The 16,119-nt window shown below is 39.4% G+C and overlaps 1 protein-coding gene across 7 annotated transcripts in view; it reads right to left on the reverse strand.

The window, feature by feature from the left end:
- Nucleotides 1–16,119, reverse strand: part of mei1 (meiotic double-stranded break formation protein 1) — a 62,790-nt gene that overhangs the window by 34,063 nt on the left and 12,608 nt on the right. For all 7 annotated transcript variants that reach the window (XM_028598744.1, XM_028598743.1, XM_028598745.1 and 4 more), the window contains exons 8-17: nucleotides 15,855–16,021; nucleotides 14,454–14,568; nucleotides 13,850–13,969; nucleotides 11,353–11,452; nucleotides 8,755–8,889; nucleotides 7,056–7,170; nucleotides 5,959–6,050; nucleotides 3,852–3,999; nucleotides 3,295–3,406; nucleotides 2,093–2,153 (exon numbers count right to left, since the gene is read on the reverse strand). In XM_028598744.1, the coding sequence (XP_028454545.1) occupies nucleotides 2,093–2,153; nucleotides 3,295–3,406; nucleotides 3,852–3,999; nucleotides 5,959–6,050; nucleotides 7,056–7,170; nucleotides 8,755–8,889; nucleotides 11,353–11,452; nucleotides 13,850–13,969; nucleotides 14,454–14,568; nucleotides 15,855–16,021 (1,165 nt within the window). The remainder of the gene's footprint in view (nucleotides 1–2,092; nucleotides 2,154–3,294; nucleotides 3,407–3,851; nucleotides 4,000–5,958; nucleotides 6,051–7,055; nucleotides 7,171–8,754; nucleotides 8,890–11,352; nucleotides 11,453–13,849; nucleotides 13,970–14,453; nucleotides 14,569–15,854; nucleotides 16,022–16,119) is intronic.

The raw sequence follows: 16,119 nt of genomic DNA on the forward strand, positions 1-16,119 counted from the left end.
AAAACAATGAAGAGTGAACTATGAGACCCAGCACAAGATGTGCCTTGACTTAGTCCGTTCAAATATGAAACACAGGCAGGGTGCCTAAAGCCCACGGACTAGTCAACCACGTTTATAACACACTAACATACACATGCTCACGCACGCAACAGACGCTCGCTTTGGGGCTGCCTGTATACACACACAAACACACTAGTGCTGTAACAATTCCAAATTTTACCATACAATTAAGTGTCTCAGAAATAATTGCGATATAATACAATACAATTCAATATAATTGTCTCTTTCAGTCAAATTAAAAAATATGTATTCATATATCACTGTTCCAAACAAATTAAAGTTTTGAATGAATCCCAGGATACATCTTTTGGTTATATCACTGTTATGTGACCCAGAGAATGTAAATTTAAAATGTAACATAAAAACAGAGCCTATGAAGTAAACCACACCTCTTTATTATCATAAAAGAAAATGTCTAACTGTATCCCCCCCTTGTCATTTTTGTTGATATGAATGTGTATAGGATCCAGTGCCAACAAACACACACACACACACACACACACACACACACACACACACACACACACACCATGCTTTGAAGCTGCAGATCATTTGCTCTGAGACCGACATGCTGCTGAGAAGACACTGGCTTATTGGAAAAAAGTAGACAGAGTGACTCAGTCGAATTATCTATTGTTCTATTACCTGTCTCATTGTTCATTGTAGCTTACTGTGCTGTTTCTGATGTTTTTAGCTTGTTTTTTAATTTACAGTTCAGTGTGGCAGGTAGGGGTGCACGATTCAGAAAGTGTTTTTTTTTACATTGGCCTTCCCGGCATCTTAATTGTCTTATCCTGCTATGTTTGTAATTAAGTGTTTGTCTTTTGATGTACTTTTTAGCCTAAATCACTGATTTGTACGTGTGTTTTATTTTTTATTTTTATTTTATTACCCTGTGGCTAATGCGCTATGTACAGCACTTTGGTCAGCGCGAGTCGTTTTTAAATGTGCTATAGAAATAAACTTTACTTATTTACGATTCAATATCGATTTTTAGGCTCAAGATTCGATTAAAAATCGATTTTAGGTTCAAAAACGATTCTCAATTAAAAAAAACAAAACTTTTGCAACTAAAAACTGCAAAGTGCCAAGCTTTGGCCAGCTTTCAAATACATTTAATTCATGTATAAAATAAAACTGTTAAATAAAAAGAGCTTTTTGTTCAGAGTTCGGTGGGAGTTTAGAGCACTGAAAGAGAGTGCGTTGGTTGACTGGCCTGTTAGGTACTTTAGGTTGTTGTTGGTCCACGTCTTTAATGTTAATCTCTGGGTGATGGCGTATCATGTGAGTTCTCAAGTTTGTGGTGTTTCCAAAATACTGCATATAGCATGATTCCTATCAAGTTCCATCTTCCCCTCGAGGTTATAAAAGCTGAAATGTGACCAAACTCTCGCTTTCAATGAGGATGGAGCAGGTTGAATAATTCTTTCTGCGAAGTTTGCTATTCTTTGCGCCGACTAAACTACTTCTGTTGCACTCGTTCTTCTTTTGATTATAACAAGAGTGCCCAGGCGTCAGTGTAAATTCGACGCAGCGCCATCTATGGGAATGGCAAGCTAAACTCATTTCAGGACATTAGTATACGCGCCATTACAAAACAATTTTTATTTTTTTTGTAATTTTATGAATTGATTTTGAATCGGTAGCGCTTGAATCTCGATACGAATGTGATTTTTTTTGCACACCCCTAGTGGCAGGTGTACCTTGTTTTCATTTGCGGTCTGGAATTTTTAGTTTGTTGCCTTTGTTGTGCTGTCAATAATTAATTACTGTATGTTTGTCACGGTCCTTGATGGGATTTGATGCCTGTTGCAGATCAAATTTCCTTCGGGATAATAAAGTTGAAAGTTGAAGTTGAATGTGCTCCGACAGGGAACGATAAACTCAACTTTCGGAGCCACCATGGTTTAACACACACACACACACACACACGAACAGATACACACAGCTACACTTTTTAGACAGCAGCGCTTTGTTAATTGTTATGGTATATACAGTATGTGTGTATGTTTGTCCTCAGGTTACACTGTACCTGTTTCCTGCACAGAGGAGCCCTTTGTGTTCCAGAGGCAGCCTGTAGAAACCAGAGGATGCTGGAGGGAAGAGGAGGTGAAGAGCAAAATAAAGGCAGGATGAGACAGTAAGAAATGTGGAAGTGGAGAAAAAATAAACAAAACTTTTCTAAACAAAAGTTACACAGTAGAAACACCGATCATCATTGACACCCACACATACAATATTCTAAACATACTCTGAAGGATCGGGGGGACGACGCTCATCATTTGGCCACATTGTAGGTAATGGGACAGCAGTCTTTTTTTTTTATTATATGGGAAATAAAGCTATATCGTAAAGCTGTACTTAATGTCTTGGCTAATTCAGTGGTGCAGTGAGAGAGAGCACCTCTTACTTATTAGAAGGAAGTTTTAATTCCATAAAGATACTAACTCACATCTCTTGTGGACCTATGCCAAGGCACTGCTCAGCCACACAGCAGGATTTCTGTTCTGCTTTGTTAACCGCTTGTAGTGTAAATATAAAGCTTAAGTTTCTTTTTAATGCCACCAAACTGGCTTGTCTGGATCCCCAAGGCAACGTGTTTGTTTTTCTGTCAATAACTGAGGCTCAGCATGTGGACTGCCAGGTTTGGACAGATTGCTTAGTTTTCCCACTACAGTGATATGAAATTTCATCAAGTCAATATTAAGGCATTTTGCCTGATTTTTGATGAGAGCAGAACCCACTGTTAGCAATTGCTGTTTCTTTAAACTGCATAAAATATTGATTTAAGTTCAATTAAAATAACCTAACAAAAATGTTCAGTGGTTCAGAGAACACAATTATGTGATACCTGTTATGTGATAATTAAATTAAGCTTACTGCTCTAAAATTGTATGACTAGCTGGGAGTAGAGCTTCACAGTATAATTGCTTCTGCTTATTTAATCAAGTCAGACATTTAAGGCTTTAAACTAAATGTATTCGAAGCAAGGTACTTAATTGCCAAATCTGCATTAAAACAGTAGGCTTGTTAAGAAATATGTTTGGTTAGTATAGTTATGTTTTGTATTCCAACCATGCGGCAAATAACTTATATTTCTCCGTTATCAGTTTTGTATTCCTCGACTTTATCAAACTTTTCATTTGTTCTGTTGTTGGTAGTCAGCACTGAGTTCATATATTAAATCAAATCATGGGACGCTTGATATTGACTTGAGATTGGTACCCAACTCACCTAGCTTATTTGCAAAGACAAAGATGAGAGATGGAAGCAGGGCAAACTGGGAGGATAGGATGGAGTAGAAGTACTGCAGTATCTGAGGGTTGGGTGAATGCTCACACACCTTCTACACACACACACGAACACACACAAAAACAGTGAATCATTTTTTCTTGTCTGATTGATTTTTTAGTAGAACACAACATTATAAAACAATTACTAGCACTACAGCAGAGGTACTGATCAATAGGCTCACATGTTTATGTGTACACAAAACTAATGAAGACAGAGGCTGTTTGGCTGTGCTTATTAATATAGTAATTTAGAGAAACAGCCAGACAGAGCAAGGCAATCATTGTGCCCTATTTCTCAGAAAAGAGATGTGACAAAATGCAAGATCATTTCCCCAAGTGTTTGGTTACAAGTGTGTGTTTGTGACAAAGAGATAAGGTTAAGGTTAAGATTGAGAAGATAATGAATCGGATGCGTGCGTCTGTGTGTGTGTGTGTGTGTGTGTGTGTGTGTGTGTGTGTGTGTGTGTGTGTGTGTGTGTGTGTGCTTCCAGCTCTCACAATGACGGTGGGTATCCAGACGGAGTCGCAGCAGCGCAGCAGACACTGACACAGAGACTCCAGTGGGTCCTGAGCACAGCTGTGTTTAGATGGAGCTGTGAACGTGTTCTCCTTCAGAACAGGCTCCGATGCACACTCCTCAGCCAACCTTGGTCACACACACAGAAACGCAAACACCCCCCCACTCAATCACATACAGTACATACCAAAATGACATAAAGGACACAAGAAATACTTGTACACATGCATACCAAGGATTTCACTATGTTTCCTCATCTAAATGTCAAATAAAACATTCTGCTGGCGGACTGAAAATATTAATTTGAATGACTCCACTAATATTCACATTTGACGTATCACAAATTTAAACTTGATTTAATGCAATACTTGAATCAAGTCTATCAGAGCAAGTTGATTTCTTTCTCTAATTAAAGTGGCTATTTGTAACTTTCAGTTTGTGTTGATTCTAGCGGCCACTCACGGTGCTGTATACCCACTTATTACTGAAATACTGTTACCGGGAGGTCATATAGTTGCAATGAAAATCATTTATTTACAGATGCATATGTTACAGATGCATCTTACATTTACAAGTGCATACAGTAACCGAGCCTACTTTGGATGTATTGTGATCTAAAGCGGATATCACTGTCACTGTGTCACCAGCCAAAACATTAAGAGTTTGTTGTAGCAACCAACATAATAACTTAAAGTGCTCATATTATGCTCATTTTCAGGTTCATAATTGTATTTAGAGGTTGTACCAGAATAGGTTTATGTGGTTTAATTTTCAGCAAACACCATATTTTTGTTGTACTGCACATTGCTGCAGCTCCTCGTTTCACCCTGTGTGTTGAGCTCTCTGTTTTAGCTACAGAGTGAGACATCTCACTTCTGTTCCATCTTTGTTGGGAGTTGTACATGCGCAATAGCTAGGTAAGGACTACTAGCCAGTCAGAAGCAGAGTATGAAGGTGTACCATGCTAGCAGCTAGGCGAGCATTATAACGTGTGTTACAAAGTGACCACGTTTGTCTCTGAAGTAAAGGCTGGACTACAGTAGAGCTGATTGGAGCAGTTTGTTAACAGTGTTTTCTGTTGGAGATGGTAAGTCCCTTTGGGGGGGACTTTGGGCTTTTTCACTTTGTAAACCTATTACATGTACACAAAAGATATATAACACAATGAAGGAAAGGGAAAAAGCCCAAAAGCATAATATGAGCACTTTAAGATTTATATAGGGCATTTCATGAAACCCAAGGCCGCTTTATACAAGTACAGGGGGACAAAATGAAATTAGTAGGCTAACACAAACATGGACTGAAAAGAAATAAAAACCGGGCGCTAAATAGAAGGGGGACCGGGACGTAATTTAATATAGGCTACAGACGTACAACCACATTGTGCATTGTAAAGCTATTTTATGAATTAAATAGATATATTACATACCTAAGGGCCAATTCGGGGTTGGTTTTGAATCATTTACAATCCCGTAATTGTCTCCATTTGTTTGAAAGCCCGACCGAGTTTGCTACGGATTTTCGCACGTCGTTTGTCTCTCTCCCTTTTAGCTTTCAGTTGTTCTCTGTTTAATTTCCTTTTTTCTGTGATGGTCCTGCCCCAGTATCAGCCATAACTACAACAAATAACTTCTAAAATAAAATTAAACTACAATTAGGCCTATAGAAAGAAATCTCCTGCTACCTTTATCCAATCCTGGCTGGATACTCACAAACACAGGCTTTTTCGGTGTTCCAGCAAAATCTGTGACCCATCAAAATGTGTTACTGTAGAGCCGTTCTGCCTGCCGTAAATCATTTTGGGACTTTGCGGGAAAAATCGTACCCAAGCAAAGGCATGAATAAAAACTATATCAAAATATTGTTCTTTTTTCACTGTTAGTGTCACTTGCTGTTACAGGTCATTTATGATCATCAAATGAAAAATTACACAGTTTCAGAAACATTTAAAAGTTACATATAATAACTGTAATATGAGAAAACAAATCTTTAAAACATAAAGGTGGATGGATTTAAGTGTAGGATTGATTACCAAAGTCCCATTGATTCCATTAACTCCCTGAACGTGTGACTGGACAATGTGCTGACCTGCAGGCAGCCTGAAAACAGATCAGGGCCTGGAGCAGAAATCCTTCGGACCTGGAAGCCTGGTTGTTGGGGTCTGACCTCTTCAGACTCCTCTGGAGGATAACAGAGAAAGATAGGGGGAAAAAACAAAAGAAACAGGATGAGAACAGTTGTGGAGAATGAGATAACCAAATTCGATCACATCATGTCACATCACAAAGAAAATAATCATCTTGCACTTCATGCAAACATATTTCCTAAAGGGAATCACTTAATATTTATCTAAAATATTGAAACTTCTCCATTAAACCAGACACTAAGAAAACCTTGAAATCCTTCTGTGTTTCCTCACTGACAGTGTATAGGTCCCATTAACGTTGCTATAAAGACAAATCTGTATTGTGCAATTAATCGAAATGTAATCGTGATTAAGATTTTGGCTCCCAATGATCACAAAAACAGAATAATCGGGAAAAACAATTATTTTGCTTTGCAAGTAAACGCTTATTTTCTCTGGTGTGAAATAATAAAGTTTAAATAGGACAAGTATTAAGGCAATTTTCACAGTTGTATTTTTTTTTTAATTGTTGAGTTCAATAATTGCAACATCTTTCCAGAAGTCAACGAGTAATCATGTTAAATTATCGTGATTTCAATATTGACCGAAATAATCGCGATTATATTTTTTTCCATAATCGAGTAGCTCTATTGTGCCTCAGTGTGATTAATTATGAAATACATTTATTCTTTAAGTTGGAACATGAATACATGCCAACCAAACATATTCCCATTGTCCCTATAACAAGTGTGACGCTCCAGTCTGAAACAGAAGGCAGCAATGTGGGACAGCTAAAAAAAAAAAGAAAAAGATCAAGAAATTCATTCCTTCATAGAAGAATGAAATTCCTTTTGACCAAACATGTCAATCACATATGTACTATGTGACATGTGACACATAGCATCAAAGGCAGATACGTCACTGTCGTTTTAAAACTCTCTGGAGAATCAACACAAGACAAAGTCTCAGTGAGACTGCACAGACTGTTCTCTTCACTACCAGTTCTTGAAATGTCTTTATTTTATATTTGTGGATTAAACATAAAGAAAAAAAAACTCACAGAGCTTCGACGATGAGCAGGAGAGGGTAGGGGCAGCTCAGAGAATCTGTTAGTGATAGCCTCAATTATTCCCTCTATCTTTCCGTACTGGACTGGTCTGGACTGGTGGTTCAGTCTGGAGAATTCAGAGTGGCAGCAGTTTATACAAAGGAAACATTGGACTATAAAATAATTCAACACTGTATGAATGTTTTATGTAGGTAGGGTTGATGGAGATAAGTCTTCTCTAATGCTTAGTTAGCAAGGTGCACCCGTAGCACATTAACTGTGATTTTAATCGGGATGCTGCTTTTGGCTAGCAAAACAACAAGCTTAAACAAAATGTAATTACTGGAAAAAATTAACAGCCGACAGCCGAGTGTCTTTAAGTTGAACCAAATGCTGAACAACTTACAGATATTTTAAGGTGACCAGAATGTTACAATTACGGCGATTAAAATGTACACCGTTCCATGGATATGCACTGCTAAGCCTCTATCCTGATTGACAGAACGTTTTATAAATCACACCCTAAAGCATACCCTGCTTTATCTTCTATTTTACTCTAAATGGGACCATAATTTACCAAATGAACACATACCAGTAATGAAGACTTGAAACTAGCGATTGGGAAAATAAACTCATTAGGTAAATGTTTACTGAGGTATTAAATCAGTGAGAAGTACAGTCATTTTCTCAAAGAATTTTATACAATCTGACTTTGTCACCAGTGGAGTCGCCCCCCTGCTGGCTATTAGAAAGAATGCAGGTTTACAGCAGTTCCTCATTGGCTTCACTTTTCAGACCTGTACTACGAATCTAGATCAACATGCCCTGGATTGATTTCAGTTACCTGGCTTCACCTAATCTAACAACCGCGGTCCCGCATAAGCTGTGTCACGACGGTGGTTAACAACTAGTTCAGTCAACCCAGGGTTTCCCAATCCGGAGACGCGTGCGTTCACATAAAAGTGGCGGTGTTTGCACAGCATGACCAATCACAAACATCTACCAGAGCCGCATATTTTACATAAGAGCAAATTATAATTCTACATAAACATGAAGAACACAGACACGGTTTTGCAGGCAAAAACAAAATACCATAAAAAAAATAGCCAACGCTGTTACGCGTAAATCACAACGCTTATCAATATCACTTCCCCATCAGTCAGGCCCAAGATCTGACCATAATTACATTTGTTGCTTCAGCCTATTATTTCAGTTGCAACCCCGGCAGTGGGAAGCGATCGTGAGAGCAAATAAAAAATATAAAAACATAATTCCAGCCGATGTGTGCATTGACAACACACGGCTCGAGAAGCCGACAAATAGCCTATAAGTAATTCCCTCCGCTTAAAATCTATATCGATCATAAAAATACCCATCAGGGAATGTTAACAGGGTTGTCGGTCTCTAAAAGTTTTAACTTTTATGAGCGCCTCTCTCTCTCTCTCTCTCTCTCTCTCTCTCTCTCTCTCTCTCTCTCTCTCCTCGCACCGAGCTCCACCAGATCTTATCAATCGAGTATTAATTGGTCAGCAGGTGGTGCTTTTACACCAGTTGATCTCTAATCTCACACATAACCTGCTCCCGAGCAAAGTAAGTAATTATTTATATATACCTTTATTAAGAAAATCGTAACTTTTTCAATCACAAGACAAAGTGTCCTTGACAATATGCAACTCATTTATGCATCTACAGTATGTGTGTTTGTGTATACCTGAACAGGGCAGCAGCAGCGTTGGCAGCCTGTGTGGCTACCAGCAGGCAGGAGGATGAGACTCCACCCATCACAGCCTCTGAAACTGCCACAAACCCTGAACCACTGGGGAACAGACGCTCGCTTGGGGGCTGCCTGTATACAATTAAGTGTCTCAGAAATAATTGCGATATAATACATTACAATTCAATATAATTGTCTTTCAGTCAAATTAAAAAATATGTATTCATATATCACTTTTCCAAACAAATTAAAGGATATCCCAGATACATATTTTGGTTATAACACTGTTATGTGACCCAGATAATGTAATAACCCTATGAAACCACACCTTTATTATCATAAAACATTTTTTCTAACTATATCCCCCCTTGTCATTTTTGTTGCTATGAACATGTATAGGGTCCAGTGCCAACATCAAGCGTGCGCACACACACACACACACACACACACACACACACACACACACACACACACACACAAAATTACAGTGCATTTGTTCACAGATAAATAAGAATCATTATTAAATTGTTGCCTAGCAGCTAGAAGATCAGATCCTAGACTAGGCAGTGAAAAGGGCATCTATGATAAATTCTACTGGATCACTGTTTTTTTAATCAAATATCAAGACTTGATTGAAGTTAAAATGGTACTATGGATCCTAGATGAGTCCGTGAGGACTATGCCGAAAGTACAGAAAAAGGAAGCGGCTTTTCAGGAATTTTTGCTGATATGGGTTTTAGATGTCAATATAGGCCCATCAAAAAGCTGACAGTCTGTCTTTTTGCCTGATTTATCTATCACTCTTCGGCTTGCTGTGGCAATACTTGCAGTGACTTTTGCTGACTCGAGTCACAATGAACCCTCCCTGCCTCTGTCTCACTCACCTACACACAAACACTTATTTTCTCTCTCTTAGTGTGGGGACACATAATAAACAAATGGTGCTGACCTATTGGCATTACAAAGATCACCAGAGTATTGTTTCTGGTCTATGACGCGGCACCAACAACAGCTGTGGACTGGCTCCCTGTGGCCACAACAGTAGTCACATGAAACATCCTAAATAACAAATGCATGCGCACGTAAACACACACACACACACACACACACACACACACACACACACACACACACACACACACACACACACAGTGGTGTTTAACTATTGATACCATCACACACAAAAACAGCTGCAGACAAGCATACACACACGCATGCACGCACGCACGCACAAAAAAAAGCACTCAATCGCACATTTGCGCTGTAAAGAGACCTGTCAATGGACAAGTTGACACTGCTCCTCTCACACACTTTAGCTTGTTCATCATTTAAGAGCTCTGGTCTGACTACTTTTTATTTTTTTACTGTTCGATTTAGTGTAAAGGACAAATTTCCCTTGCCATTTGAAATAGCTTATCCCCTGTATCATTGCCATGTGACGGGGGAACATTCCATTAAAATTATGTCAACCTTGCAGAAATATGACAGTGTTTTACTGGCTCGTGATATAGTTTCATCTGCAAACCAGCCGACAGCTAATTCTAATACAATTAAACTTCCCAGAGCACCATATTAAAAATGTTTTACAGGAGGTTGAGGCTCTGTGTCAATGTAGGTGAAGTTGTACATGCTGTTTAGTTTGTGTACAAACATAACAGCGGTGTAAAAGAACCATGAGCATAATTGTGTGTTGTTTTAGTGGTATTAACATGCAAAAGCTTTACAAATACTAGCTTTATTATAACTGCAGTTCAAATGACACATCTTTCTTCAGAGTCCAGTGGGCTATATATAGTATAAAGACAGAACATGAATGAACTGCAAACAGTTCCTTCAGTTGAAAATATTTTCCAATGAAAGCTATTTACTGTGGGGTCTGTAGATTATACTGAGTAACCAGGAGATGGTTTCTCAAAAGACATGTCGCTGCTGAGAAACATGTTTTTAATATGTCATTTTTCAATCCTTTTCAGTAAAGACAGAGGTCTCGACAGCATATATCTCAAAATCTCAATAAATAAATTCTCAACTGTGTTTTTGTAATTTATCTGAACTGACTTTTTAACGGGGCAATACTCGACATTCAGAACATTAATATATCAGCTATTTACTATGTAAAGATATAGTGGAGTAATGGCGTCCAAGGGTCGTGACAAAGCATCGGTATTTGACGAGGTGGGGGAACGGTCTGTGAGAGCCGTGTGGAAGCAATCCCAGATCACTTTTTTTTTCAGTATTTCGAGTACGGCACCTTTAATATACATTGGTGTATGAATACTTTCATTTGCAAGTAATCGAACAAGGACCTTTAGACGAACATGTCAGCATGGAAAACAGCTGCAGCCAACTGGGACGCTTTAACCAAAGCATCATTATTTTTTATTTGCTGCAGCTCTGTCTATCCTCCTGTGATGTGACAGTGCTTTGCTGGAAGTGCAGAGAAGCTGAGGTGTAGTAACATCATTTTTAGTCAGTACGCAAAGATGCTCAGTGCAGTAATGTCTCAAGGGAGCTGCAAGTGGGGAAAGTGCACTGAAAATCATTTTGGCATTCAGACAGCTAAAAAACAAACTTAACATTACAGAGCAATCTCACCTTTCCAATATCTCAGTAAGGAGCAGTAAACCTTGTTTCGGCACTTCCAGGTTGGTCAGCTGCAGAGCCTCCTTCACACTGCGCACCAAGGACTCAATACCTAACACACAAACACACTCATTGACAAAGAAATACATGATCAGACAGACAAAGACACATTTGTCTACTACACTACAGGCTACAACTCCTTCCTGCATAATACCTTTACAAAGTGAGAACACACACACACACACACACACACACACACACACACAATCGTACATGTCAAACAAACAGTGACAGTGGTACATCTTTCTAATTTAAGGCTACACAGAATCTGCTAATGATCCCATGTTTATACTGAGCTAGAGCAAGGACTTAATAGCACAAGGAATTGTTACGCCAGATGTTCTGTGTACTGGTAAATTAAGTGTTTTTATAACAAATTCTCTGGGGTGGCGATGAAGTGCTGCAGTATTTAAGAAAGCCAAAGGCAGTGGAACCTCGAATACATCATCTACTGTAATGGCAAACACCAAAGGCACACAAACGCATATGCATCTGTGAGTCAGAACAATATTCATTACTATTCATTAGGGATGCAAAATAGTTCTTGCCATTTTGTGATTACTACTAGGTTATGTGGCAATTTAGTCTGACATTCTGTCTAACATAAATAATTACAATAGCACCATTAGTCTAATTAATAACACAGTGTACAGTAGCTACCTCTGTTCTGCTAGTTTCCCCTGTATAGTAATTAGAGCTGGGCAATATATTGATGTTACATCCATATCGTGATATGAGACTAGATATATCGTCTTAGATTTTAGATATTGTAATATGGCATAAGTGTTGTCTTTTGCTGGTTTTAACGGCTGCATTACAGTAAAGTGATATAATTTTCTGAACTTACCAGACTGTTCTAGCTGTTCTATTATTTGCCTTTACCCACTTATGGCTCACCTTTTTTGGTTTTCCATTAGGAAAAAAAGTACCTGGTACCTGCTAACAGGTACTTTTTTAGTACCACCTCAGTCGAGGTTCCAAGTGAGCTGAGGCGATACCAAAAGGTGACGTGAAAGCGACAGAGGGGGGTGTCCTGAACAAACCTGCCATTTTTAAATAGTTTAGCCAGCTGTGTTTATTTATTTTTTGCTGCCTCCAGCTTCATTTGAAACAAAATGTGTCTTCTGGCTGTGGCAACAACAACACACCTTTGACGTTCTGTGTGTGTGTCGCGTTAGGTCACTGCAGTTTACTGCGGTGCTGCTATGAGGACCAGCCACACTGAGGCGGTACTAAAATCTGCAATGGAAAACGGACGCACAGTGCGTCGAGTCGGGTTGAGCGGGTACCATGTAATGGAAAAACGCCACTAGTCATTATATCCACATTATTGATGATTATTTACCTAAAATCAAATTGTGAAGATATTGTGATGGTTGGGTTCGGCTGGCTGTGAGTCTTTGTTTTTGTTTCCTTGTTCTATTTGATTTCCACTGTCAGTTTCCTCTGTTGGCCTGCCTCTCTCTGTCTCCTGTGTTTTTCCCCTCCTCCCGCCTGCTCCTGCCAGCTGACTGCACACACCTGCTCATCATTCCACCATCACCTCTCCCGCCGTGCACACCTGCCAGCCATCTACAATCAAGCCCAGTATATGAACCCCGGATCCACTCATCACCTTCTCTTGATCGTTGCTTCAGCCGCCTTGGTGACATGCATACAGGCTCTCTAAATAACTTTGCTTACCTGTCCTAGTCTGTCGCTAACTCTGTCTGTTTCTCCCCTGCAGCCATCTCCTCTACTCCCTCAGTTACCTCCAGTCAGCTGGCTTCACCATCTGGTCCCCTCCTCACGGCTCCCTGCTCCACCCTGCCTCCGCTCCCGTGTCCAGACATTCCTCCCTGGACTCCAGTGCCTCCTCCTCGGCTTCCCTGGCCCCAGTTTCCCGGCGCTCCCCTAGTTCCCTCGCCATCCTATTTCCCATTAGCTCCCTCGCCGTCCTACCCCCGGCGTTCACCTTCCCGCTCCTACCTAATTTCTGTTTTGCCTAATAAAACTGTGTTTTGCTAAGCCTTGCTTTTGGGTCTGTTCTGTCTCCACACAACAGATATTTTGTTAAAGCACCAATTGTCAAACCTACAATATCATCACAACATCCACATTGAGGTAACTGATCAAACATATATTGTGATATCTGATTTTCTGCATATTGCCCAGCCCTAATAGTAATGTAACTGTGGTGCGTGATATCTGATTTTCTGCATATCGCCCAGCCCTAATAGTAATGTAACTGTGGTGCTCGGAGCAGATGCCTAAAAACTCAAACTATGATAAAGTATGAGGCAGAGGCTGTCACCGTCTTTCCATCAATTATCCATCAGCAGGTTAACCAATATACCACGGAACCCAAAACTAAATATCTACAGTGACACTACCACACACACAAAAAAAACAAACAGAGATGTGATGATCGCTCCTCAGGAATGTTTCTGATGTGTCTAAGCTCGCTCACCATAGACAGAGTGACACTGGGAGAAGAAGAGTGGGTCGTCGGTCAGTAACACCAAACAGCTATAGGCAGACCACAGCAGAACCTCACTATTGCTGCTGGCCAGACGGTCAAACAGAAACTCTATACGGGAAACGAGAGATGGAGAGAAAAAGTGAACTTGTGTAAAGGGCTAAAGAAATAAAGTTAGGAGAGAAAGAGAGAACAGGGAACAATGTTGCTACACTATAATACTCTTCAGTAGCATCATCATACTACTTTCAAAACAGGGTGTAATGTTTTCATCCAAATGTAGCCTTAACAAAAAAAGGATGGTAATATTCTTTTTTTAAATCCTATTCTCAAATTCTGGGGCGAGACAGAAATACGAATAGAATCCCTACAGTGCTAAAGAGAGATGTAAAACAGAGGAGAAGGCAACAAAGACAAACAAGAAGAAAGTGAGATACACAGATAGACAACAGGAGAAATAACAAAGACTTAGACAAAGAGAGGGAGTCAAAAGGGAAAGCAGACAAAGGCAGAGGAAATTATTTGCAGAAGACAAATCACAAACAGCTTGTACAGCTAGAACATCGCAGCCACTGTGTCTGTGTGTGCATATCACCAGGGACATCAGCTTTGATGAAGGGAGCACTGCACTGACTGGGAGAATGAACCAGGATGGATGCAATACACCTAGCACTGGTCGCCTGCAATGTCTCATCACCACTCATCAATAACTGGGGAATAAAAACAAACATTTTATGGGTTTTATTAGAATACACCAATCATTTAAGACATATACTGTGGCATTCAAATTATGTGCAGCTAATTTTTATTAATTCATAATTAAGTTAATATATATAAAGTACAGTTGCTGCTGATGACATAGGAGATAAAGCATCAGAACGCTGGCTATGCGCTGATTGCTATTATTTATTAGTTATGTTAGTTTATGAATGTGTCAAAGGCTGTCAAACATCAGCGCCATGACCCTGCACGTACAGTATATCAAGGGCAACTTGTACATGCAATTAGGAGCTTGAAAATGATCTTTTATCAGAATTAGCTTCTTTTTTTATTATTGTCAGATTTATATGATTTCTGACCCATGTAAACTACTTTAAGAAATGTCTAAGCCAAGAAGAAATGATCTATTGCCCTTTTATGCATATCCCAGTCCAGCATCCAGCACTGGGTGAGGCAAAATATCAACATTACAATTATAAGTTATTGTATAACATTACTGATCCGTTTTGTCTTCATAAGTGAGGTTAATGTGGTCTACAGTATACGTATATTGGAACTTACTAAGGTACACTAAATCCAAAAATGAGCCCTGAGATGAATATGGATGAATTAGTTACTCATAAACACTTTCCATATAACCTGAGACAGTTAGTGTACTGTATATGATATCATGTATCAATAACAACTACTAAACAATCCACCATGTGGAAAATCTAAGTAAATGATCTTATTGGCTCGGGAATCGGCTGCTAGATTTTTCATGTTTTTTTTCTTGTTTAGTTTCAGTGTAACACTGTTAATGTTTGTCTTTGCAACTGCAACAACACTTTGCACTATTTATTTTTTATTTTTGTTGCCTTCTAAGTTCCCTGTAGTTTTCCAAGAGCTATGTAGGATTGAAAACAGTTAATTTATGTGGTAGATTTAATCCTAAAAGTGACACTACAATTATGTTTTCGGAGATAATTTAGATTCGGGTGACAATTTAGTTAAAAGGGACAGGTTTTATAGCTCAACCCACAATGGTGATCTGCAACATAAAAACCACTAACGTCACGAGCTGTGATGTAATGTGAGTCACAACTGATAGAATCTAACTAGATATAATCTACACATTGATTTCCCAGACATGAAGAACAAATATTTGTCCAGGGTAAACCCTCCCTGAACCCCTATTCAAAGGCACATTAATCCAGGATTAGAGGTTCTTGTTATGATTATCGTCATCGTCAGAATGCAGGTCTTGGGGTCGGGAGCAGGATGTTTGGACAGAGACCTTTTTCAGTATGAGAGGCAGAGGGCATTGCTCAGGGGACTGTTGCTCTTGGTTTTGGCAGAGGATCTGGCCGTTGTTCTGGTTCTCATGGCACATGATCTGATCGCCGGGGCTGTTCATCAAAACTGACACTGCCTCTCCCAGCTGCACCAGCAGCCACAGCAGGCCTGACAGATGAAAGACTTTGGTGTAAAAACACTGATGACACTGATGACAAAGCTCAACATTCTGCAAATCAAACATATAAACAATCCTATCACGTTAA

This window comes from Perca flavescens, chromosome 15 (genome assembly GCF_004354835.1).
Source record: "Perca flavescens isolate YP-PL-M2 chromosome 15, PFLA_1.0, whole genome shotgun sequence".
Lineage (NCBI taxonomy): Eukaryota > Metazoa > Chordata > Actinopteri > Perciformes > Percidae > Perca > Perca flavescens.